Genomic DNA, 24379 nt, shown 5'->3' with positions numbered 1-24379 from the left:
CTTGGAAAGAGAAACCTTGCCCAATGATCTCCCTGTAGCTCTTGCTCAATCAATAGTCTTTTACATTAGTGGTTGGTGACTTAATTTGTTTGCTCTTTGTATTCCTCATCAATGCCATGTTTTGCAATAAAGAGACATGCTACCAAAGTTTTCCATCTTACACTCATCAGGACAGCACGCGCGAGTCAACCTGCCAGCTTGCATTTGAACAAAGCTGAGCAGTTAAGTCTTCTATGCTGCATTCTCCAAGGCAACGCTTCCACCAGTCAGCATCCACATGTCGACCAATCAGCACTGTCTTCTCCTACAGTATAAATTGTTGTTTCCCCCTTTACTGTTGGTAATTCCTTGTGAATTTCTTGTCCTGTGAAGTGCAAGAGGAAAAGCTTTGGTAGCATGTCCTTTATTTCAGCAATACTCGAGCCCTGTCCGATCGAATGACTATTTGAATAGCATGGCTGTTTTCTGCAGACTCTCTGGGCCTTGAATGAATTGGTGGGACAGAAGGAGGCCATTCAGCCCCTTTAAAACCACTTCCATCATTTAATTAGATCATGACTGATCTGCATTTTAACTCCATCTTTCCTCAATCCCCTGGCCTGATTTAAAAAAAACCTCTGTCACAGTTAAAAAATTCTCAACTGACCCAGTCCCAGCAGTTTTTAGGGAGAGATTTCCAGATTGTTACCACACTTTGTATGAAGATATCTCTTCCTAATGGCCTAGATCTCCATTTAAGGCTGGTTCCTTGTTCTGGATTATAGAATAGATCATAGAATCCCAACAGTGCAGAAGGAGGCCTTTTGGCCCATCAAGTCTGCACCGACCACAATTCCACCCAGGCCCTATCCCCTTAATCCCATGTATTCTGGTGGGAGACACAGTGGTTAGCACTGCTGCCTTACAGCGCCAGGGAACCAGATTTGATTCATGGCTTGGGTCACTTTATGTGTGGAGTTTGCACATTCTCCCCGTGTCTGCGTGGGTTTCCTCCAGGTGCTCCGGTTTCCTCCCACACTCCAAAGATGTGCAGGTTGGGTAAACAGGCCAAGCTAAATTCTCCTTCAGTTTACCCAACAGATGCTGGAGCGTGGCGACTAGGGGATTTTCACAGTAACTTCATTGCAGTGTTAATGTAAGCCTACTTGTGACCAATAAATAAACTTTTACTTTATTTACCCTGCTAGTCCCCCTGACACTAAGGGGCAATTTACCATGGCCAATCAACCTAACCCGCACATCTTTAGACTACAGGAGGAAACCAGAGCACCTGGAGGAAATCCATGCAGAATAGGGGAGAACGTGCAAACCCCACACAGTGAGCTGAGGCCGGATTCGAACCCCCGGTCCCTGGTGCTGTGAGGCAGCAGTGCTAGCCACTGTGCCACCGTGCCACCCCACCAGAAATATGAAATACCTATCTTATGAAATCCTCCAATCATTTTAAACATTTCAATTAGATCACCCCTTAATCTTCAATACAAGCATGCAGTTTGAAAGGCTGGAGAAACTATATACTGATTACAAATCCTCCTCCATTTGCTGTGAAGATGTGAAATGAGAACATTGGGCAGATGGGGCTACCAGATAAGGACAGCACTGCTAACTCTCAAACTCCAATTAGTGAGTCCAGAAGCCCAAATGTAAGTTCAAGGCATCTTAAAATAATGGCCTACTCAGAACTGAAACTGACCTAGGCAAAGTGGTGAAATTACTGCCCTCGACCTTGTGTGGTGTTCTGGTAATTTTCCGACGTGTGACCTATCCTATTGTCCACAACACCTGACCGGGTGGACAGTAACAGATTGCTCATTTAACTCTGATCTACTTACAATGGGTTGAGATTGCAGTGACTACTGCAGATAACCATGTTTAAGTTGCTTATGTTCTGACTTGGTTGTTCTCAAATGCATGGCTTATTCAAAGGGAATTCTGCCACACATACACGTTCTGTTGCATGTTCTGTGCCTGTTGGAATGAAGCAAGGTAACTGCATGAAGTACTAACTAAATTTTGTACCTGTTTTCCACTCCCTCTTCACCCCCCCCCCCCCGCCCCATCCCCCTCCTCTCTCTGGACTTCCTGCCTGCCTGCTTGTTTGCCTGGCTTGTTAGGCGGTAAGTTTTGCTTTAATCACGCTCTTTGATTGCATCCAAATTAACCTCCATTTCTTTTGCCTTGCTGCGGTTGTGTTTGTGTCGACTTGTGTGCCTTATGTCAGTGTTGCCAGCCCCTAACTCTTGTGCCCTGTGCAGAGTGTGGGAAACTTGCTGGATTGGATGATGACATTGAAGAAAGCGTGCTGAATTTGGTTTGGAAAAAAACACGTGGATGGGAGAGAAACGGGGGATCTTTTTTAAAAGCCAGGTCACCAAATTAACCGACCGAGCAAGTTTGCTATTGAAGCTGGCTGCAGGAGACCAGTTATCAGAAGTTGGGCCTGTAGCAATGGGAAACCAATTAGGGTTGAGTTGGGGGCTATAAAGCTGCAGTTGTACCGCGACATGGGCAGAGGTTGAGGGGTGACCTGATAGAAGTCTACAAGATTATGAGGGGCATGGTCAGAGTGGATAGTCAGAAGCTTTTTCCCAGGGTGGAAGAGTCAATTACTAGGGGGCATGGGTTTAAGGTGCGAGGGGCAAGGTTTAAAGGAGATGTATGAGGCATGTTTTTTTACACAGAGGGTGGTGAGTGCTTGGAACTCGCTGCCGGGGGAGGTAGTGGAAGCAGATACAATAGTGAGTTTTAAGGGGCGTCTTGTCAAATACATGAACGGGATGGGAATAAAGGGGTATGTTCTCTGGAAGGGGTGGGGGCTTTTAGTTCAGTCGGGCAGCATGGTCAGTGCACGCTTGGAGAGTGAAGGGCCTGTTCCTGTGCTGTAATTTTCTTTGTTCCTTTGTTTGCCTCTGAATCTGAAGTTAGTATGCTTGACCTGCTGTTGGCCAGATTCACTGACCACAGTGGAGTTACCAGGATTTAAGTTGTGTTTGATCTCGGTACAAAACAAGGAAGAACAGGAAAAGACCCTTTGGCCCATCTGGTCTGTCTCACATAATGATGATGCTTTGTGCCACATGGTCTCCTGGAAGGGGCACTAAACCAGATGAACCAAGCTGGCAACAGAAGTTAGTCATGGAGATCCTTCCAGCTCCACGTAATGTTGTTTTTAGTACCTATGTTTTATAGAGGCTAACTTCTGCCCCACCGCAAACAGCCCCGCACTTGCTTATAAGTGCAAGTGGGGCGGCACGGTGGCACAGTGGTTAGCACTGCTGCCTCACAGTGCCAAGGACCCGGGTTCGATTCCTAGCTTGGGACACTGTCTGTGGGGAGCCTGCACATTCTCCCCGTGTCTGCGTGGGTTTCCTCTGGGCACACCAGTTTCCTCCGGGCACACCAGTTTTCCTCCCACAGTCCAAAGATGTGCGGGTTAGGTGGATTGGCCAGGCTAAATTGCCCCTTTGTGTCAGGGGGACTAGCTAAGGTAAATGCATGGGGTTATGGGGATAGGGCCTGGGTGGGATTGTGGTCGGTGCAGACTCGCTGGGCTGAATGGCTGCCTTCTGCACTGTAGGATTCTATGATTCTAAGTATATTATGATGTGATAAGTCGACACAAGACAGCACTATGGCCCATACGTTGCAAAGAGGAGTTGATGATCCTTCCAAACAGTATAAACAAATATTTGAAAGTTGGGGGTCTCTGAAATCCTGGCAGCACTTACACAGCAGGAGCAGCAGCAGTAACTCGCAATTTCAATAAGAGTCGTTAATGCAATTTAACGTTAATATATCGAATCATCCCAGTGAAAAACTTGTCCCTTGTCGTAATTTTAAACACCAATCTCTCTGACCGGAGTTGAAAGGACCATTAATTTTTAAAGGATGCATGCACTTTGATCAGTTTTTCGGGTGCACAGGTATCCGAGTTGAGGGCTCGTGTAGAAAAGCGAAAGATCCTTGCATTTTCTTTCTAAACCAACACGAAATTTATGGCAGAACCCGTCTCTTCCACGTGGAGGGAGAGTGGTGAGGCAGTTGCAGTGCTTCTTTCTGGCGAGACACATCTGCCAACTGATCCCGCACTCACCTTTTTTTATTCATTTGTGGGACATGGGCGTTGCTGGCTGGCCAGCATTTATTGCCCATCCCTAGTTGCCCTAGGAGGGCAGTTGAGAGTCAACCACATTGCTGTGGCTCTGGAGTCACATGCAGGCCAGACCAGGTAAGAACAACCGATTTCCTTCCCTAAAGAACATGAGTGAAGCAGATGGGTTTTTCCGACAATCGACAATGGTTTCGTGGTCATCAATAGATTCTTAATTCCAGATATTTTTTTTTTATTGAATTGAAATTCCACCATCTGCTATGGTGGGATTTGAACCTGGGTCCCCAGAACATTAGCTGGGTTTCTGGATTAAAAGTCTAGCGATAAAACCACTAGCCCATCACTTCCCCTATTCATTCTTTGGTTCATAGAAAGTTTTTATGGTGCCTGTGGTTTATTTTTGTTTTATTGCAATGCATTTGGTGTAATAATGTAACCAGAATTGGATGCTTTTCATAAATTGAAGATTGTTGGTTTTGTGACGAGTGTGTGCACCAATTCCATGATCCTGGTGATCAGCACCAAGTTTGAATGAACCCACGTCACTTCTACACTGAAAAGCTAGCCTTTTATTTAATCTTGCAGTTATATTTTGCCATTTGTATGTACCTCACAATTAGTATGTTTATGATTAGCTACCTCTTGTCAGATCGTCAATCTCTGCTCCATAGACGCTAATATTAAAATGAAATTCTTTGTACGTTGCAGAATATTGGGAAGAAGATGACCTGCCAAGACTTCATTAACAACTTGGATGGTTTGAATGGAGGAGGGGACTTTCCAAAGGATCTACTGAAGGTACGGGATATGGAACTGCTAACAGTTTGTGGCAGTAACTGACATGGGCTGAAGTAAATCATCCCTTCTTCGTCTTTCACCAAGTAATTGTCTGAGATATTGTCAAAAGTCAGGCGTTCATCATATAGTTCTGTTTTTATGGGGGATGGTGACAATGCTTACACCTGTGACTTGAGTTGTTATGCTTGTGCACACAACTACTGGGATGGCCATGTGTTATAGCATGAGGTGCCACAATATTCTGTGGCAGTCACTACATGTTCGGTGAAATGTCCAAACTTCGGCGCGTTTGTATTCTTCCATCCGGTGAGATGTTTTCTCTTCCCTCAACATTGTACTTTGAGAATGTAGACTGACCAGGCAGATCCTGTGCTTCATTCCTGCCTCTCGGTACTCATGACTTTGCTGTGCTGTTCTGGAGCTGAGGAGTGGTTGAAGTTCTGCTTTGTCTTGACCAGCCTCACATAGAAACTAGAAGCAGGAAGAGGCCATTCAGCCCTTTGAGCCTGCTCCCATCATTCATTATGATCATGGCTGATATTCAATATCCTGATTTTCCCCCCCACCCTTCCCCTCATATTCCTTGATCCCTTTAGCCCCAAGAGCTATATCTAATTTCTTCTTGAAATCAGACAACATTTTGGCCTCAACTACTTTGTGTGGCAGTGAATTTCACACATTCACCACCCTCTGGGTGAAGAAATTTCTCTTCACTTCAGTCCTAAAAGGTTTACCCCTTATTCTCAAACTATGACCCCTAGTTCTGGACTCCCCCACCACATCTTCCTTCCTCCATAAACCTGAACTTATCCAAAGCGCTGCTCTCAATATCCTAATTCGTACCAAGACCAGTGCATTTGTCATCCTTGTGCTCGCTGACCTACACTGAATCCAGATCCAGCCAAAACAAAACCATTGTTGTTTTCAAATCCCTCCATGGCCTCACACCCTCCCTATCTCTGTAACCTCCTCCGTCCCCACAATCCTCTGAGAACGCATCTAACTGTGGCCATCTCTGATTTTAATTGCTGCATCATGAGGCTCTGGAATTTCCTCTCTAAGCCTTGTCATCTCGCTAGCTTCCTTTTAGGTGAATACTTATCCCTTTAACCCCCTCCTTGAGTGGCTCAACATCAAGTTGTGTTTTATAATGTTCCTGTATTAGTGCCTTGAGATGTTGTTCTGCATTGGGGTGGGGGATATGTAATTGTTGCTGTTCAGCTTCCTTGTTTTCATTAGCTAAAAGGAAATGACATGGGAACATAATCTAGATCATAGAATTCCTACAGTGCAGAAGGAGGCCATTTGGCTCATCAGGTCTGCACCAACCACAATCCCACCCAGGCCCTATTCCTGTAACCCCCACATATTTATCCTGCTAATCCCCCTGACACTAGGGTCAATTTAGCATGGCCAATCCACCTAACCCGCACATTTTTGGAGTGTGTGAGGAAACCGGAGCGCCTGGAGGAAACCCATGCAGACACGGGGAGAATGTGCAAACTCCATACGGACAGTGACCCAAGGCCGGAATTGAACGCGAGTCCCTAGTGCTGCGAGGCAGCAGTGCTAACCACTGTGCCACCGTGCCGCCCCTATCTTTAGATAGTAAACGTGTTCAGCGTGTTATTTAACTTGGGATTGCGGGAGCTGAACGCGAGACACCGCTTTAAAATGAACAAGTTTCTAGTGAGGTTGTGACGAAGAAGAAATTTGTCTTCCCCACCGGGTAACAGATATGTGAGGCACACACTCAGTTAAAGGAATTAATGGTCAGACAAGGAGGAGCAGGGTGAATAATTGGTCAGGGGATGGGATTGAATATTATTGAACATGTGCAAGTCAGAGATGATTGAACACTGGCACGTGAGGTGAGGCGCTATTTGGGATGTTGCAACCAGACTCTGAATATAAGTAACCTCAGTGCTCTGAGTGCATGTCTCCATTCGAAGGAACCCACTGGCTTTCCTTCCACCCTGATCCATGCAAGATGTCAGTGTATTTACTAAGGAGCAGTACACCGGGTGGCAGAGTGGTGAGCACTGCTGCCTCACAGCGCCAGGGACCCGGGTTCGATTCCCGGCTTGGGTTACTGTCTGTGCGGAGTTGGCACGTTCTCCCCGTGTCTGCGTGGGTTTCCTCCAGGTGCTCTGGTTTCCTCCCACAGTGCGAAAGATGTGCAGGTTAGGTGCATTGGCTGTGCTAAATTCTCCCTCAGTGTACCCGAACAGACGCTGGGTGTGTGGCGACTAGGGGATTTTCACAGTAACTTCACTGCAATGTAAATGTAAGACTACTCGTGACACTAATAAATAATTTTTTTAACTCGTGAATGTGAGACTGAATGCAGGATGGGCAGAAATATGTAGAGCTGAACTTAGTGTTAAATTCAGATGGAAAATGGAGAGAGTGTGCACGAGAGCTGGAGCTGGCAGCACCTGACTTCTTGGAGCTCCTAGAATCATTTACATTTGACCATTGTCATTAAACCCAAGTTCAATTAAGTGTAAAAAGTCTATTAAATATCAAAATTTGTTCTGGGGATTCTAGCAGCTAATAGCTTTTTGTTTGTTGCTGCAACAGAGGTGCTGGTCACAGCCTAATAAGATGCAGGCCCAATGAGCTTTGTCGTATAATACTTGGCAGCTTTGAATTTCCATAAGGCAATAACAGCCAAGCACATGAACCATATTCATCATGTGAAACTTCAGTGCTTTACAAGGTGAGTAAGGCCAATAGTGGGGAATCACAGTCTCATTCCTCTCCCTTGTTGCATTCTGAACATGCAGAAACTTGCAGCGACTGTTCCCCAACCCTGCTCCCTCCATTGTACTCTCCCCCTCTCTGTGCCATTTCCATTCTCCATACCCACGGCAGCTTCTCCAACAGAAACTGTTCACTACTGGCTGATTGTGGACCGCTTTCATGCTTTGAACTTGTGCCGACTGGTTTGCCCATCAAAATGAGAAAGTATAATTTCACAGCAACCATCAGAGGACAGTTTGATCCCATTAGCTCGAGCTGCGCAACAGAAATATTAAAATGTCATGTTGCAATCCCATCCTCACAGATATTTTCCTATTTTGGTAGTGTGGAATGTAGCACATGCATGGAATACTGAGCAGCAGGTTAGGTCCATTGTCACTGCAGTTTATCATCGGCAAATTCATCTAAAACTGGTGTTCATTGTATTGTAATATGAAGCACTGATATGGGCCCAACCAGCCCATGCCAATGTTTATGCCCCACTTGTCCCTTAAATGGGACACAGTAGTTGGTGGCACAGTGGTTAGCACTGCTGCCTCACGTCGCGTGGAAACCGGGTTCAATTCCGGCCTCGAGTCACTGTCTGTGTGGAGTTTGCACGTTCTCCCCGTGTCTGTGTGGAGTTTGCACGTTCTCCCCATGTCTGCGCGGGTTTCCTCCGGGTGCTCCGATTTCCTCCCACAGTCCAAAGATGTGCGGGTTAGGTGGTTTGGCCATGCTAAATTGACCCTAATGTCAGGGGGATTACCAGGGTAAATGAGGGTTACTAGGATATGCCTGGGTGGGTTTGAGGTCAGTACTGACTCAATGGATCTGTACTGAAGGGATTCTATGAAAGTCCTTTCGGGTAGGAAATCTGCTGTCCTTACCCAGTCTGGCCTACATGTGACTCCAGAGCCACAGCAATGTGTTGACTCCCAACTGCCCTCTGGCCAACTAGGGATGGGCAATAAATGCTGGCCAGCCAGTGATGCCCATATCCCACGAATGAATCAAAAAAAAAATTGAACTTCTTTGCCATCCACCCTCATCAACATTACCCTTGATTCCCTTCTCCTCAGATGCTTATCTCCTTGAGTGCATCAAAACTATTCATCTTAACCACTCCCCGAGGTATCGAGTTCCACAATCCCATCGCTCTTTGGGTAAAGACTTTTCTTCTGAGTTCTATTTGATTGAACCTGTCAGATATTGAATTGGATTGAATTTATCTTGGTGCTTGGTCTCAATGCTCGGTCTGCTTGGAGGAACTGTTAGGCCCTACTGCTTAATTCCACAAGCTGCATGAGGATAAAGTCAGCTCTCCCCCATGTTTGCATCCTCTTGTACAACACTTTTACAGCACTTGCCTACTCTCAAGCTAACTTTAATTAAATTTGAACTGCAAGGCAACATTGTCATTCTAGTTATACACACTTGTAAGAGCGTAACCATTCAAAAAAAAATTCATCCATGGGACATGAGCGTCGCTGGCTGGCCAGCATTTATTGCCCATCCCTAGTTGACCTTGTTCAGAGGGCAGTTGAGAGTCAACCTCATTGCTGTGGCTCTGGAGTCACATGTAGGCCAGACCAGGTAAGGACAGCAGATTCCCTTCCCTAAAGGACATTAGTGAACCAGATGGGTTTTTTTGACAATGGTTTCATGGTCATCAGTTTCTTAATTCCAGATATTTTTTAGTGGCCCAGTGGTTAGCACTGCTGCCTCACCGCTCCAGGGACCCGGGTTCGATTCCCGGCTTGGGTCACTGTCTGTGTGGAGTTTGCATGTTCTCCCCGTGTCTGCGTGGGTTTCCTCCAGGTGCTCCAGTTTCTTTCCACAGTTCAAAGATGTGCGGGTTAGGTGGATTGGCCATGCTAAATTGCCCCTTAGTGTCCCGGGATGTGTATGTTAGAGCGATTAGCGGCATAGACGTGTGGGGTTGTGGGGATAGGGCCTGTGGTGGGATTGTGGTCGGTGCAGACTCAATGGGCTGGATGGCCTCCTTCTGCACTGTAGGATTCTATGAGAAACCCTTTAATTAGCTGAATTCCTGGATTAATAGTCTAGCGCTAATACCATTAGGCCATTGCATTTTGATGCAATATAGTTCACATTCATTTCCCAGCACAGAAATTATACTGATGTAAAGGTCGGCATGAGAGGAAGCAAGCAATAGTGTGATGACCAATGTCCATTTTCTTGGGGGTGCATCACAAGGTGGTCTCACAGCAAACGGCTTCAGATAAATTTGCACAGGAATATATATTTTTGTTACAGTTTAAGATCAGTCTCACTGGAAAGTTGGACTGAGTTTTGCTGGATATCAGTTTATGGGTAAATCCAATATCAGTTGCAAAGTTCAGAGCTGTGCGTCCTTAAGCTGTGATGTCAAGCACTTGTTGGCCACAGACTGTTGTCTTGTTCCCACCAATTCCTCTCGCCATTAAATGCAATGAAGACAAATGACAGCTGGACTGCAATCTGCCCTTCCTAATTAGTTTGGATCGCTTCTGCTTGATACATATATGCATCATTACCTTCGATGTTCTTTAATTTGTGAAGATTAATCTACCTCTGCAGTCAAGGCTCATATACATGTTGAATCTGAAGCAATCCATGAGTTAGAAGCTTACAATTTGGATCTTCTGTATTTTTTGAAGACCTCTCCCCCTCTAAAGCCTCTGATTTGTTTTTGAACTCCATTGGAGTGTGCGAGCGTGTGTTGAAGACGGCCGAACTTGACGAGTCAGTTGGCCCTTGCTCAGATTCATTGTAAAGGACTTTGTCTGAGGGCACTCTGCGGGGCTAGTTGTAATGTTGTGGGTGAACTCAAAATCCTATAAAGACTCTGCCAGCCAACATCTTGAGATGGGCAGCCATTGGACAGTACTGATACTGCCCTTTAAGCCCCTCAGTTTCTTATCTTGAATGTCTGTTCCCACCCACCCCACCACACCCGACATGCTAGGCCTTCCCCATTTTATTCCTCGATGCTCCCGATCTCACCCCCTTGTCATCCGCCACATCCCTCTTCCATTCCTCCTGGCTCCGAACCTCAGTCCACAGTCCCCCTCACCACTGAGTCGCTTCTGCTGTTCCTGAGTCTCCAGCAAGCTCCTCCTCTCCCGTGCGCTGTAGATTTCAACAAGGCAAACCACTGGCCTCAGCACAACTGCAGAGGCCATTGGCGCTTGATACCATGAACCAGATGCCACGAGATTCTGATGCAGTGCTGACTTTATCTTGGCAACAGGATTGACGCTAAGATTCATGGCTTGCCAATGTATTAGAGTCATAGAGTTATAGAGGTTTACAGTATGGAAACAGGCCTCTTGGCCCAACTTGTCCATGCCGCCCTTTCTTTTTTAAACCCTGAAGCTGATCCCAATTGCCCGCATTTGGCCCATATCCCTCTATACCCATGTAACTGTCTAAACGCATTTTAAAAGACAAAATTGTACCCGCCTCTACTACTACCTCTGGCAGTTTGTTCCACTCACCACCCTCTGTGTGAAAAAATTGCCCCTCTGGACACTCTTGTATTTCTCCCCTCTCACCTTAAATCTATGCCCTCTAGTTTTAGACTCTCCTACCTTTGGGAAAAGATATTGACTATCGAGCTGATCTATGCCCCTCATTATTTTGCAAACCTCTATAAGATCACTCCCCAGCCTTCTACGCTCCAGAGAAAAAAGTCCCAGTCTATCCAGCCTCTCCTTATAACTCAAGTCATCAAGTCCCGCTAGCATCCTAGTAAATCTTTTCTGCACTCTTTCTAGTTTAATATCCTTTCTATAATAGGATGACCAGAACTGTACACAGTATTCCAAGTGTGGCCTTACCAATGTCTTGTACAACTTCAACAAGATGTCCCAACTCCTGTATTCAATGTTCTGACCAATGAAACCAAGCATGCTGAATGCCTTCTTCATCTTCTTATATGTATAAACTTGCTGCGGGACAGCATGAGGCTTGACGTACTGCTAACACACTACTGGCTTAATTCCTGCATCTCAACCTACCATCGGGACATCCCAATTTTGCATGCCACTTAATTACAGAAAGGCTACATTTCCTACTCTTTTGCAAGGATAGGCTCTGATTTTTAAACCACTGTCTCCAGTCTTAACCTTCGCAAGCAGTTGTGCTAGTTTCTATCTGTCCATTCGGTTCCCCTTAACACGTTGAAAACTTAATCAAGTTGCTTCTATTCTTCTAAATCCTAGCGAGTGTAATCTGTGTGTCTGTGACCTGTCTGCTGATTTAACCCTTGGGAATCCCGAGTGTCATTCAATTAAGTCAGTCTTTGCTGCACTCCAAATGTGTCTTCCTATCTTCCCAAGAAGAGGATATTCTTTGCGATTCTTAAATTACTTGAGATCCTTGATTGCTTCCCATTTTGTTTGATAACTTTTAGAAATAAAGGAATCACGGCTTGAATTTGTAATCTTTAAATGGCTGCTGAGAGATAATTAGCAGAAATAATTTGAGCTGCTCTGATTATAGAGACGGTTAAGAAACTCGCATTTGCTGTGGTTCAGTTTAACACGTAATCATGAAAGCATGAAATGCAGGTGACTTTGTAGTTCACAGTTTTTTCTGTTGATGGGCTAAAATGTGCACAACATCCATGGGACTCCCAGTCTGAAGTTACAGATATCAGACTCCTGACCAGTTCAATCCTCCAGTCACTGTTTCCATTACCCAGTAACCTCGAAGGCCATTGAGTACAGGATTAAAAGAAAAGTGTTTTGGACTTTCTGGCCTCTGAGCTTCTCCGAACCAACACAATCAGGAAGTCATCAGGGGTGTTTCTCCCAGGTACCATCCAACCTTTGTGGAAGTCCAGAGCGGCACGGTGGCACAGTGGTTAGCACTGCTGCCTCACAGCACCAGGGACCTGGGTTCCATTCCCGGCTTGGGTCACTGTCTGTGCGGAGTCTGCACGTCCTCCCCATGTCTGCGTGGGTTTTCTCCCACAGTCCGAAAGACAAAGAACAAAGAAAATTATAGAATAGAATTGTAGAATCCCTACAGTGCAGAAGGAGGCCATTTAGACCATAAAGCCTGCACCAATGACCTCCTACCCAGGCCCTATCCCTGTAACCCCACATATTTACCTTGCTAATCCCACTGATACTAAAGGGCAATTTAGCACTGCCAATGCACCTAACCCGTGCATCTTTGAAATGTGGGAGGAAGCAGGAGCACCCGGAGGAAACCCACGCAGGCACGGGGAGAACGCGCAGACTCCACGGCACCGGAACTGGTCCTTTGACCCTCCAAGCCTGCACCGACCATGTTGCCCGTCTGAACATGCTGGTTAGGTGCACTGGCCATGCTGAATTCTCCCTCAGTGTACCCAAACAGGCGCTGGAGGGTGGCGACTAGGGGATTTTCACAGTAATTTAATTGCAGTGTTAATGTAAGCCGACTTGTGACAAATAAATAAACAAGACCAGGTTCTGTTCTGTGTTCGAGACAACTTGATCACAAATCTGGGTTGCTTGGAGTCAGTTGGTTCTTTAAGATTGGGGTCAAACTAATTCCCTAATTACGACTAAATCTTTATTCAAACATCCGCTGCGTATTCACTGGAAACTAAATGTAATTTTTTTAACTTTGTAATTTAATTTGCTTGTTATTATTATAGATGGGGGATTTAATTTACACTTTGTTCTCTCTTCTCTCAGCCATTCAAACAGGTACAATTAATAGCGTGCAAGTGGAAAGGCAATAAAAACTCATTGAATGCAATTGCTCATTTGACATTAAAGGAAAATAGCAAACTAACAAGAATGAAGTGGTTTCTTAATCTTCAGTCAAGGACATTGAGTTGGTTGCCACTTGACAGGATGCTTAGCCATTGGGTAAAAGTATTCTTCAGTTTAAGAGCTTAAAGGTCAAATTAAACTAATGTTGATGGCGAACTTTCCTGTGCTTTAATTTGCTGTCAGTTTGTAGATCTGATTAGCGGTTTATACGGTTACATTGGAACATCACCCCCAGAGCACATGGTAATTAAAGCACTGTTTCAGCTACCTAAAATTCAATAAAACTATTTAAAATGTCATCTGGGGTGGGGGAAGTAAAGTGAAATTTAATCAACGTACTATTCCCTACAGGTAAATTGAAATGAAATCAGCAGACCTGTGATTTGATCTGTATTAATCCATTATCGGTTAGAGAGTTGTAGAATTCAAGTTAAATGGGACTTGATGTTTTTCACAGTGGCAGATCCAATAAAAGGAAGAAGGATTTGCATTAATATAGCACCTTTCGCAACCTCAGAACATCCCAGAGCACTTTCCAGCCAATGATGTACTTCTTATGTGTATTCGTACTGTAGAAAACGCAGCAACCAATTTACACGCAGCAAGTTCCCGCAACCAGTAATCATAGAATCGTAGAATCCTACAGTTCAGAAAGAGGCCATTTGGCCCATCGAGTCTGCACCAACCACAATCCCACCCAGGCCCTATCCACATATCCCTACATATTTACCCACTAACCCCTCTAACCTATGCATCCCGGGACACTAAGGGGCAATTTAGAATGGCCAATCAACCTAGCCCGCACATCTTTGGACTGTGGGAGGAAACCGGAGCACCCGGAGGAAACCCACGCAGACACGGAGAATGTGCAAACTCCACACAGACAGCGACCCGAGCCGGGATTCGAACCCAGGTCCCTGGAGCTGTAAAGCAGCAGTGCTAACCACTGTGCTACGACTACATTATCTGTCTTTTTAGTGGTGTCAATTGTGGGATAATATTGGCCAATGTGCAAACTCTTCAAGCTATTTCCCTGGTTTCTTCTACATCAATGATGAGGGCCTCGGTTTAATTCCTCATGGCACCTCTGTTAGTGCAGCATCTCCTCGGTACTGCACTGGACTGTCAGCCTTGATCTGGGAGCTCAAGTCCCTGGAGTAGGATGTGATTGCACTAGAAAGGGTGCAGAGGGGAACCACCAGGATGTTGCCTGGGCTGGAGCGTTTCAGCAATGAAGAGAGGCTGGTTAGGCTAGAGTTGTTTTCCTTAGAGCAGAGAAGGCTGAGGTGGGACCTGATCAAGTTGCGCAAAATTATGAGGGGTATTGATTGGGTGGATAGGGAGAAACCATTCCCTTTAGTAGAAGGGTTAATAACCAGGGGGCATATATTTAAGGTAAGGGGCAGGAGATTTAAAGGGAATTTGAGGAAAAGCTTTTTCATCCAGAGGGTGGTGGGAATCTGGGTCTCACTGCCTGAAAGTGTGTTGGAGGTGGGGAACCTTTACAACATTTAAGAAGCATTTAGATAAGCACTTGAAACGTCACAGCATATGAAGCCACAGACCAAGTGCTCGGAAATAGGATTAGAACAGTTGGTGCTTGATGGCCAGTACAGATATAATAGTCCGAACGGCCTCTTTCTGTGCTGTAAAGCTTTGACTCTATGGCCGGAATTTTCCTGTCCCGCCCGCCATGGGAATTGTAGTAGGGGGGGTGCGTGGCTCAATGGTTAGCACTGATGCCTTATGGCTCTAGGGACCTGGGTTCAACTCCTGGCTTGGGTGACTGTATGGAGTTTGCACGTTCTCCCCATGCCTGCGTGGGTTTGCTCCGGTTCCTCCCTCAGTCGAAAGATGTGCGGGTTAGATACATTGGCCATGCTAAATTGCCCTTTAGTGTCCCGGGATGCGTAGGTTAGAAGGATTAGCAGGGCCGAATGGCCACCTTCTGCACTGTAGGGTTTCTATGATTCTATTTCTATGATACTATGACCTTCAGCAGGATTCTCCGGTTTTGAGGCGAGCATGGCTGGAGAATCCCACCCAATGACTCTAGAATAGATTGGTGACATGGTGGCACAGTGGTTAGCATTGCTGCCTCACAGCGCCAGGGACCCGGCTTCGATTCCTGGCTTGGGTCACTGTCTGTGCGGAGTTTGCACATTCTCCCCGTGTCTGCGTGGGTTTCCTCCGGGTGCTCCGGTTTCCTCCCACAGCCCAAAGATGTGTGGGTTAGGTTGATTGGCTATGCTAAATTGACCCTAGTGTCAGGGATTAGCAGGTTAAATATGTGGAGTTATGGGAACAGGGCCTGGGTGGGATTGTGGTTAGTGCAGACTCGATAGGCCAAATGGCCTCCTTCTGCACTGTAGGGATTCTATGATTCTATGAATGTTGGCCCACGACCTCTTGATTCAGAGGCTACCAACTGAACGCCAGCTGATACTAGAGAGGCTGTGTGGCCGATTTGGTGAAGTATCCAACTAGGAAAGGCAGAGTCCCTAGTGTATTGAAGGAGCTGTGAGCTGTTCCTCACCAACACACTGCGTTTGGGAGATTGGGCCATTTCCACGTCTTCAGTTCAACACCATGATTTCACCTGAGGGTTTCTCATTCCTTGAAATATTTAGTGACAGAATTTAAGTACACGCAAAATTCAAGGTGGAATTAGGTCCCAACTGACCAGAACCGTGTTTCCATTCTTTGCCCTCGCTGCCTTTTCTGTCTGTGGACAAGAGTAAGAATATTTTTGCGATCACTCGGTGGCGTGCGGAAGGCCAATCTTGTCTCTGCTCTTGAAGGACGGCAGGGTGTTTCCAGTTTCTTGTGATCGAGTAGGAGCTTGCAGTCAAGGAGAATATTAGGGCATGGGAGAGGAGAAGTGAGGATTCGCTAGGGGAACCTGAATGTAAATCGGATAGGGAAGTTAACGTGAGCTGCTCATGGATTGCCCAATGAGTATGTCGCTTAAGACTCGTGCTGCAATCTACTCGTTACATTGAACCAATTACATTGAACCAATTACAAGTTGAAGTGCGTTGACTTCAGCAGTATGTCTGACTATGATTGACAGAACGATGTACCATCTATTCTTGAACTGTATGGAAGAGAATCTGTAAAATTCATATCTTTCTTTTCAAAACAGCAAGGCTTGTAAGCAGCACACCCCTGTTTAACGTACCAAGAGCAATTTCTTTCCCCCAACCCTGGAGCGATGCAGGTTCATCTAAGCATGTCAAAAATGGAGATTTTTATTTTATTTATTTTGTTTTATTATTGTCACAAGTAGGCTTACATTAACACTGCAGTGAAGTTACTGTGAAAATCCCCCAGTCGCCACACTCCGGTGCCTGTTTGGGTACACTGAGGGAGAATTTAGCATGGCCAATGCACCGAACCAGCACGTCTGTTAGACCGTAGGAGGATATCGCAGCACCTGGAGGAAAACCACGGGGAGAACATGCAGGCTCTGCACAGATAGTGACCCAAGCTGGGAATCGAACCTGGGTTACTGCTGTGAGGTAGCAGTGCTAACCACTGTGCTAATCAGATGCTATTTTCATCCAGCTCCTAACAATTTGTTACAAAGCAACATTAGCAGAATCTACACCCAAAGCTGTGCATGAATCCTTAAGGTGTGAGGATTCCAGAGAGTACTTTCAAGATGGAGGGGGGAGGGGGAGTGGGGAAGGGAGAGTTGTCCAGTAATGGGGCAACCTCCATAATTGTATAGTTATAATTTAACTGAGACAGGTAAATTAGGTATTGCTGGTCCAGATTGCTTATGTGTTAAATGCACCTTGGGCGTGTGATAGAGGGAGGTGGTTACCAGTACAGCGAAATGGCAGCACAGTGGTTAGCACTGCTGCCTCACAGCCCCAGGGACCTGGGTTCGATTCCGGCCTTGTCTATGTGGAGTTTGCACATTCTCCCCATGTCTGCGTGGGTTTCCTCCGGGTGCTCTGGTTTCCTCCCACAGTCCAAAGATGTGTGGGTTAGGTTGGATTGGCCATGCTAAATTGCCCCTTTGTATCCAAAGATGTGTAGGTTAGATGGATCAGCCGTAGAAATGCGCAGGGTTATGGCAATAAGGTGGGAGTGGGTAAGATGCTCTTTTGGAGAGTCGGAGCAGACCCGATGGACGGGATTTTACGGTCTCGCTCTGGAATCGGGACAGGCGAGATGATAGGGTTTCGGCCGATGGGCTGAATGGCCCCCTTCTGCACTGTAGGCATTCTTTGCTCCCATCTCACTTCTGCTGTAGTAGGTTTAAGCCACAACAAAACATGACCATTAAATCCACCATCTTCAGAGCAGTGAATTCCAACCGTCATTATTCTGCTAATTGGTAGAGTATCAACATGGGTTAAGGTCAGGGCAGCCACTGCCTTTGTTTCTCTGTCAAAAGGCAGGCCGAGTTATATAGCCTGCTGTTACCAATTGCTTGGGAAGGACAATTTCCAACATTTCCATTATATTCCTCGCCGTGGTGCAGGGAGTTAAAATGAATGAGCAGAAAACTCGGAATCTGAATCTTGTATGACTCTTAAGTGGCTGGTTCTGAAATGTTACCTTCAATTGATTTTACATTAGTGAGGATGTGTGAGTATATTTCCCATTTTCAAAGTAAAGTTTCACCCCTGCATGCATTTCCTTTCTGAAGAGCTTTCACTTTTTTAATTTTGTTTTTGTGGCATGCCTTTGCCACATTTTTCATCAATAGATTTGTGGAGTTACAATTTTATGGTTCAAATTTTGGTAAGAATTCTGATAAGATTCAGAACTTGGGGAATAGGAGCTGAATAACTCACACGGCCCTTTTAGTCTGCTCTGGTGTTAAGTAGTATTATAGCTGATCTCCGATCTCCGTCTTCACCTGTACCCACCGTACATACATTAAGTCCCCATTTCCTTTAGGATACAAGTATCTATAATTCTCAGCAGTACTATACCCAACTACAGAGCACCCACAGCTCTCTATAAGGTGGAGAATTCCAAAGATTCACAACACTGAATAAAGAAAACATTTCTTCATCTCAATCGTAAATGACACGGTGGCACAGTGGTCAGCACTGCTACCTCACACATGCCAGGGACTTGGGTTCGATTCCGGACTTGTCTGTGTGGAGTTTGCACATTCTCCCTGTGTCTGCGTGGGTTTCCTCCGGGTGTTCCGGTTTCCTCCCACAGTCCAAAGGTGTGTGGGTTAGGTGGATTGACCATGCTAAATTGCCCCTTAGTGTCCAAAGATGTGTAGGTTAGGTTTAAAGTTTTAAAGTTTATTACTTAGTGACACAAGTAGGCTTACATTAACACTGCAATGAAGTTACTGTGAGAATCCCCTAGTCGCGGCACTCCGGCGCCTATTCGGGTACACTGAGGGAGAATTTAGCATGGCCAGTGCACCTAACCAGCACGTCTTTCGGACTGTGGGAGGAAATGGGAGCACCTGGGGGAAACCTACGCAGTCACAAGGAGAACATGCAGACTCCACATAGGTAGTGACCCAAACTGGGAATCAAACCCCGAGTGCCTGGCGCTGTGAGGCAGCAGTGCTAACCACTGTGCCACCGTGCTGCCCTGTGGATTGGCCATGCTAAATTACCCCTTAATGTCCAAAGATTTGTAGGTTAGGTAGATTGCCATGCTAACTTGCCCCTTAGTCTCCAAAGATGTGTAGGTTAGGTGGATTGGCTATAATAATTGTTACAGGGATACTGGGTAAGATACTGTGTCAGAGAATCAGTAAGAAGTTTAACAACACCAGGTTAAAGTCCAACAGGTTTATTTGGTAGCAAAAGCCACACAAGCTTTCGGAGCTGCAAGCCCCTTCTTCAGGTGAGTGGGAATTCTGTTCACAAACAGAGCATATAAAGACACAGACACAGAAGTCTGTGTCTTTATATGCTCTGTTTGTGAACAGAATTCCCACTCACCTGAAGAAGGGGCTTGCAGCTCCGAAAGCTTGTGTGGCTTTTGCTACCAAATAAACCTGTTGGACTTTAACCTGGTGTTGTTAAACTTCTTACTGTGTTTACCCCAGTCCAACACCGGCATCTCCACATCAGAGAATCAGTGCAGACATGATGGGCTGAATGGCCTCTTCTGCACTGTAGGGATTCTATGCTCAAACAAATTCATCTAATTTGCAATGACATGGTGAATTGTCTTCTGTGTTTTTTAATGCCTTCCTGGTAGCTTTTACTGGGTGGTCATTGCCAATCCTCAAAGCGGTGGTGTAGACTTGACATTTTTACCCGGAACTGCGATATTGTAAACTGAATGTTGATTCGATAGTCTGAGCACTATAGTCAGTCAGTCGTGCCAGTGGAATATTTCTTTTAAGGTTCTCGGAGTCTTTGCTTATTTGTTCCAAATTATTTAAAGGAGAAATGTGGAATGTTTCAAAGGCTTTATTCACATGTTGTGGCATTGTGTTTTCTTGGAAAAAACCCCCAGAATATTTCTGTGAGGATCCATCAGAAAAGTATGACACTCCTGATTACCGACCTATTGTAGCTTTCATGTCATGTTCTTAGGTTCCAGAAAGCTATTAAGCTCAGAGGGGATAATGTATCTACTCCTGTTGATGTTGTGTTTTTAGAATTGAATTTGGAAGTCATCTCACAACGTTTTGATGATTGTACAGCTAAATGCTCACCTTGCTAACACTGGCAGGAAAAGTGGATGGGGAGAGACAGCCAAAGTTCTGGATTCTCCACTGCTTTCCTGAACCTTTGCCAGCCACTAGGTGTAAGAGCCGGCATGGTGAAGGAGCCCAGGTTCCCTCCTGACTGCTTTTTGTATCGCCACTATCTCCATAAGATACAGGAGCTGAATTAGGCCATTGGGCCCCATAGAATCCCTACAGTGTAAAAGGAGGCCATTCAGCCCATAGAGTCTGCACCGATCACAATCCCACCCAGGCCCTATTACCCTTAACCCCTTCTGTGGCAATGAATTCCAGAGATTCACCACCCTCTGACTGAAGAAATTCCTCTTCATCTCAGTTCTAAAGGGTCATCCTGTTACTCTGAGGCTGTGCTCTCAGACCTCCTCTGATCTCTAGGAATGCCAGCTGAAGACAGCATAATGGTGGAACGGTCCCTTCCCTCCCTCTGCCAACCCAAAGGTCGCTGGACGGAGGTCGCTTCCTGCTGAAGGTCCAGTCCACCATGACAAAAATGGTTGTCCAATCTTATAATCTTCGGGTTCTTGATGGTGCCATCGGTTCCTCACGCAGCGAATGGTGAACTCCCTCACTGTCCTGGAGAGGAGCATAAAGTGAAGAGAGAGATAGAAACCGCAGAGGAGAAAGAGAGGGGAGAAGAATGGTAACAGAGAGCAGAGGCAAGTCAAGTGTAGCCTTCATGTGAAGCTAGAAGGCAGAAGATAATTAAACCTCGACAGCAGACATAAAACTGCACAGGGTTATTTTTTACATTTCCTTCTAAATTCCTGTGCATACATTTATAATGGAAAGTGCCTATGTAAACTTGTCACCGTGGCTTGCAAGAGGTGGGACTTGCCTGAAGAAGGCTTGGGGCTGCCTCCAGAGTCCAGGATGGAGGTCACCAGCGACCTTGGACCCTGGAACACCACGGGTGGGAGGATGGGGGTGGGGGGGGGTGGGATTGCCATTTATCAGGTGGGTCTTCCAGCTTCAGTTTCTTTCAGTGTTCCTGGGTCGGTGATGTCAGGCGCCTTTTAAATATGACACCCAGATACGATGGTGGGACTTGTGTCGTCAAGCCCACCCCACCATGGAAAATGGCGCAAAACCCCAGGATGCCTAATTAATTATGCCGGGGACAGAAGATATGCTGTGGTTTCCCAGCAGCCTTTGTGACAGGAAACACCCTCCATCCCCGTCCCATCCCAGCCACGGGACTTAGCCCTAGAAGGGAGAATTCTGCCCAAGGCGAGGTGATCCCATTGACCGAATAGCAGGCCATTCAGTGCATACAGTTAAATCTATACTTGTGATGTGAGATTTGAATTTAAGACTTGTGTTTCAGACCAAGTTACATGTGCTTCTGGCTGAGAAACACAGAGGTCGCTTGAACAAGTGGTCAAAAATCTTTGCTTTATTGGTCCTCGTGCTGCTAATAGTGAATTGACTCTTCATGTTCTCACGTGAGGGAATAGTCACATTCTGCAGCATTTAAAATGAGGACGATAAGCCGCTTGATTGTTTTAAACTTCAAACACCAGGTGGCAACATTGGTCCCAGAGCCAGAGTGAACCTGGATCCTGAGTGCCATAGCAACGGTGACAATGACATGTAAAATACTGCTGGAACGTTTATTAGCTTCGACTCTTTCACAGAAGTGCGTAACCTTTCCCTCTCTCCCAGCAAAGAAAATGCAGGCCAAAATAGAGCTGTTTGTGAAAAGTACTCCACCTACTGATTCCAGTTCCGAAACCTGCAGCAGTAGCTTTGTCGAGTTTTTAGTGCTTTTAACATGAGGGATGATTCACTGGTCACCCAAAAAGAAGCACGTGGCTCTTTGCAGGGATTATAATTACATGTAAAAAAAAATGACCATTACAAAATGCAAGGTGGAAAAGAAAAGGAACCAGACATTATACAATTGAAGGGCCAGTTAGTTGTTTTTAGGCACTCATTTTCTTTATTCATTCATGGGACATGGGCGTCGCTGGCTTGCCAGCATTTATTGCCCATCCTGAGTTGCCCGAGGGCAGTTGAGAGTCAACCACATTGTTGTGGCTCTGGACTCGCATGTAGGCCAGGCCAGGTAAGGACGGCAGATTTCCTTCCCTAAAGGACATTACTAAACCAGATGGGTTTTTCCCATAAGTGACAATGAGTCATAGAATCCCTACAGTGCAGAAGGAGGCCATTCGGCCCATTGAGTCTGCACTGATCACAATCCCACCCAGGCCCAATTCCCATAACCCCACATATTTATCCTGTTAATCCTCCTGACACTAGGGGGCAATTTAGCATGGGCTAACCCACACATCTTTGTACTGTGGGAGGAAACCTGAGCACCCGGAGAAAACCCATGCAGTCACAGGGGAGAATGTGCAAACTCCACACAGACAGTGACCTGGGGCCGGAATTGAACCTGAGTCCCTGGCGCTGTGAGGCAGCAGTTGTAACCACTGTGCCACCCAAATGGTTTCATAGTTATCGGTAGATTTTTAATTCCAGATTTAAAAAAATTAAATTTAAATTCTGCCATGGCGGGATTCGAACCAGGGTCCCCAGAACATTAGCTGAATTTCTGGATTAATAGTCTAGTAATAATACCACTAGGCCATTGCCTCCCCTTACCACATATGGTGGAGCTTTGACCGATTCAAAAACCAGTTTAGTGCAGCAGTTGTTTTTGGAGGGCGGGCGTGAAACCTGTCTCATTGTGTACATGCAGCCATCAAAAATAGACTTTTGCCATTTGATTTGAATTTCTGCGCCGACTGTCCTTTGGACAAGGAACACTTTTTATATTTGGTGAATTGGCACTTTCTACCTTTAGTGGATGCAGAAAGGCCCCCCTGACTGAAACTGCACTCAAATTTGGTATCTCGGTTGCAAGCAGGGACAGAGTGTAACATAGCAACATTTGTGGTTGATACTAAAATAGGTGGGAAAGCAGGCAGTTGAAGAGGATATAAAGATTTTACAGATGTATATAGATGGGCTCGGAGAACAGGCCAGAATTTGGCAGATGGAGTTTAATGTGGATAAATGTGAGGTTGTTCATTTTGGCAGAAAAAATAGAAAGGCAACTTATTACCTAAACGGGCAGCAGATTCAAAATGTGTCTGGGCAGAGGGATCTGGGTGTCTGTGTTCATGAATTGCAGAAAGTCGGTATGCAGGTGCAGCAGGTAATAAAAAAAGGCAAATGGGATGTTGGCATTTATTGCAAAGGGACTGGAGTATAAAAGTAGAGAAGTGTTGTTGCAATTGTATAGAGTGTTGGTGAGACCACATCTGGAGTATTGTGAGTAGTTTTGGTCTCCTTATTTGAGGAGGGATGCGTTGGCATTGGAGTCTGTTCAGAGGACGTTTACTAGATTGATTCCGGGGATGAAAGGGTTGACGTATGTGGAGAGACTAAACAGTTTGGGTTCGTACTCGCTGGAATTTAGAAGGAATAGAGGGGAGCTGATGGAAGTATATAAAATTTTAAAAGGGATTGATAGAGTAAATATAGACCAAATGTTTCCCCTTGTGGGGCAATCTCAAACAAGAGGTCACAGGTATAGGTTGAGAGGCGGTAGATTTAAAACTGAGATGAGGAGGAACGATTACTCGCAGAGGGTGGTGGATTTGTGAAACTCGCTGCCCCATAGCGCGGTGGAGTCTGAATCGTTGAATGGTTTCAAGAAGGACTTGGATATATTTCTAATTTAAAAAAAGAGATAAGGGATATGGGGAAGAGGTGAGGAGGTGGATTTGAGACCAGGGAGAGATCAGCCATGATCTGATTGAATTGGCGGAGCAGGCTCGAAGGAATGAATTTGCTTACTTCTGCTCCTAACTCCTATGTTCCAATGAGCTGGAAGCGACCTTTATTGAACGTGTGAAGTACAGAATTTCACACTCAGGAATTCTAGCGAGTACAAAACAGCAGCAGTGTTCAGGCCTGCCACATGGCAGCCTCATCAGTACGGATCAGAGAGTTGTGCATCTTGCTCGAGCAAGACCGGAAAATCCCACCTGAGGTCAAGGACATTTCCATTGTCCATCCCTTGCCTGCTCCGATTCCGTGGCGGGCAGGGTGGTAGAATTCCTGCGAAAGTGTAGTTTTTGGGTGAAATGGGAGTTAGAGGGAAGGGATGCTTCCGATCCGGTGTCACAGGAGTAATTCAACCCCATAATACATTATGCATTTTTACATTTCCATTATAAATTGCTCTGTCCTCATTTATAATGGAAAGTGCCTAAGTCAACCTGTCACACTGTGATTACATCC

The 24379-nt window shown here is 45.7% G+C and overlaps 1 protein-coding gene across 8 annotated transcripts in view; it reads left to right on the top strand.

The window, feature by feature from the left end:
• Positions 1-24379, top strand: part of psd3l (pleckstrin and Sec7 domain containing 3, like) — a 343652-nt gene that overhangs the window by 217161 nt on the left and 102112 nt on the right. For all 8 annotated transcript variants that reach the window (XM_078209687.1, XM_078209678.1, XM_078209697.1 and 5 more), the window contains one exon: positions 4820-4909. In XM_078209687.1, the coding sequence (XP_078065813.1) occupies positions 4820-4909 (90 nt within the window). The remainder of the gene's footprint in view (positions 1-4819; positions 4910-24379) is intronic.

The sequence above is a fragment of the Mustelus asterias genome, chromosome 1 (assembly GCF_964213995.1).
Source record: "Mustelus asterias chromosome 1, sMusAst1.hap1.1, whole genome shotgun sequence".
Lineage (NCBI taxonomy): Eukaryota > Metazoa > Chordata > Chondrichthyes > Carcharhiniformes > Triakidae > Mustelus > Mustelus asterias.
The sequence above is the reverse complement of the archived record's forward strand: the minus strand, read 5'-3'. Positions and strand labels throughout refer to the sequence as shown.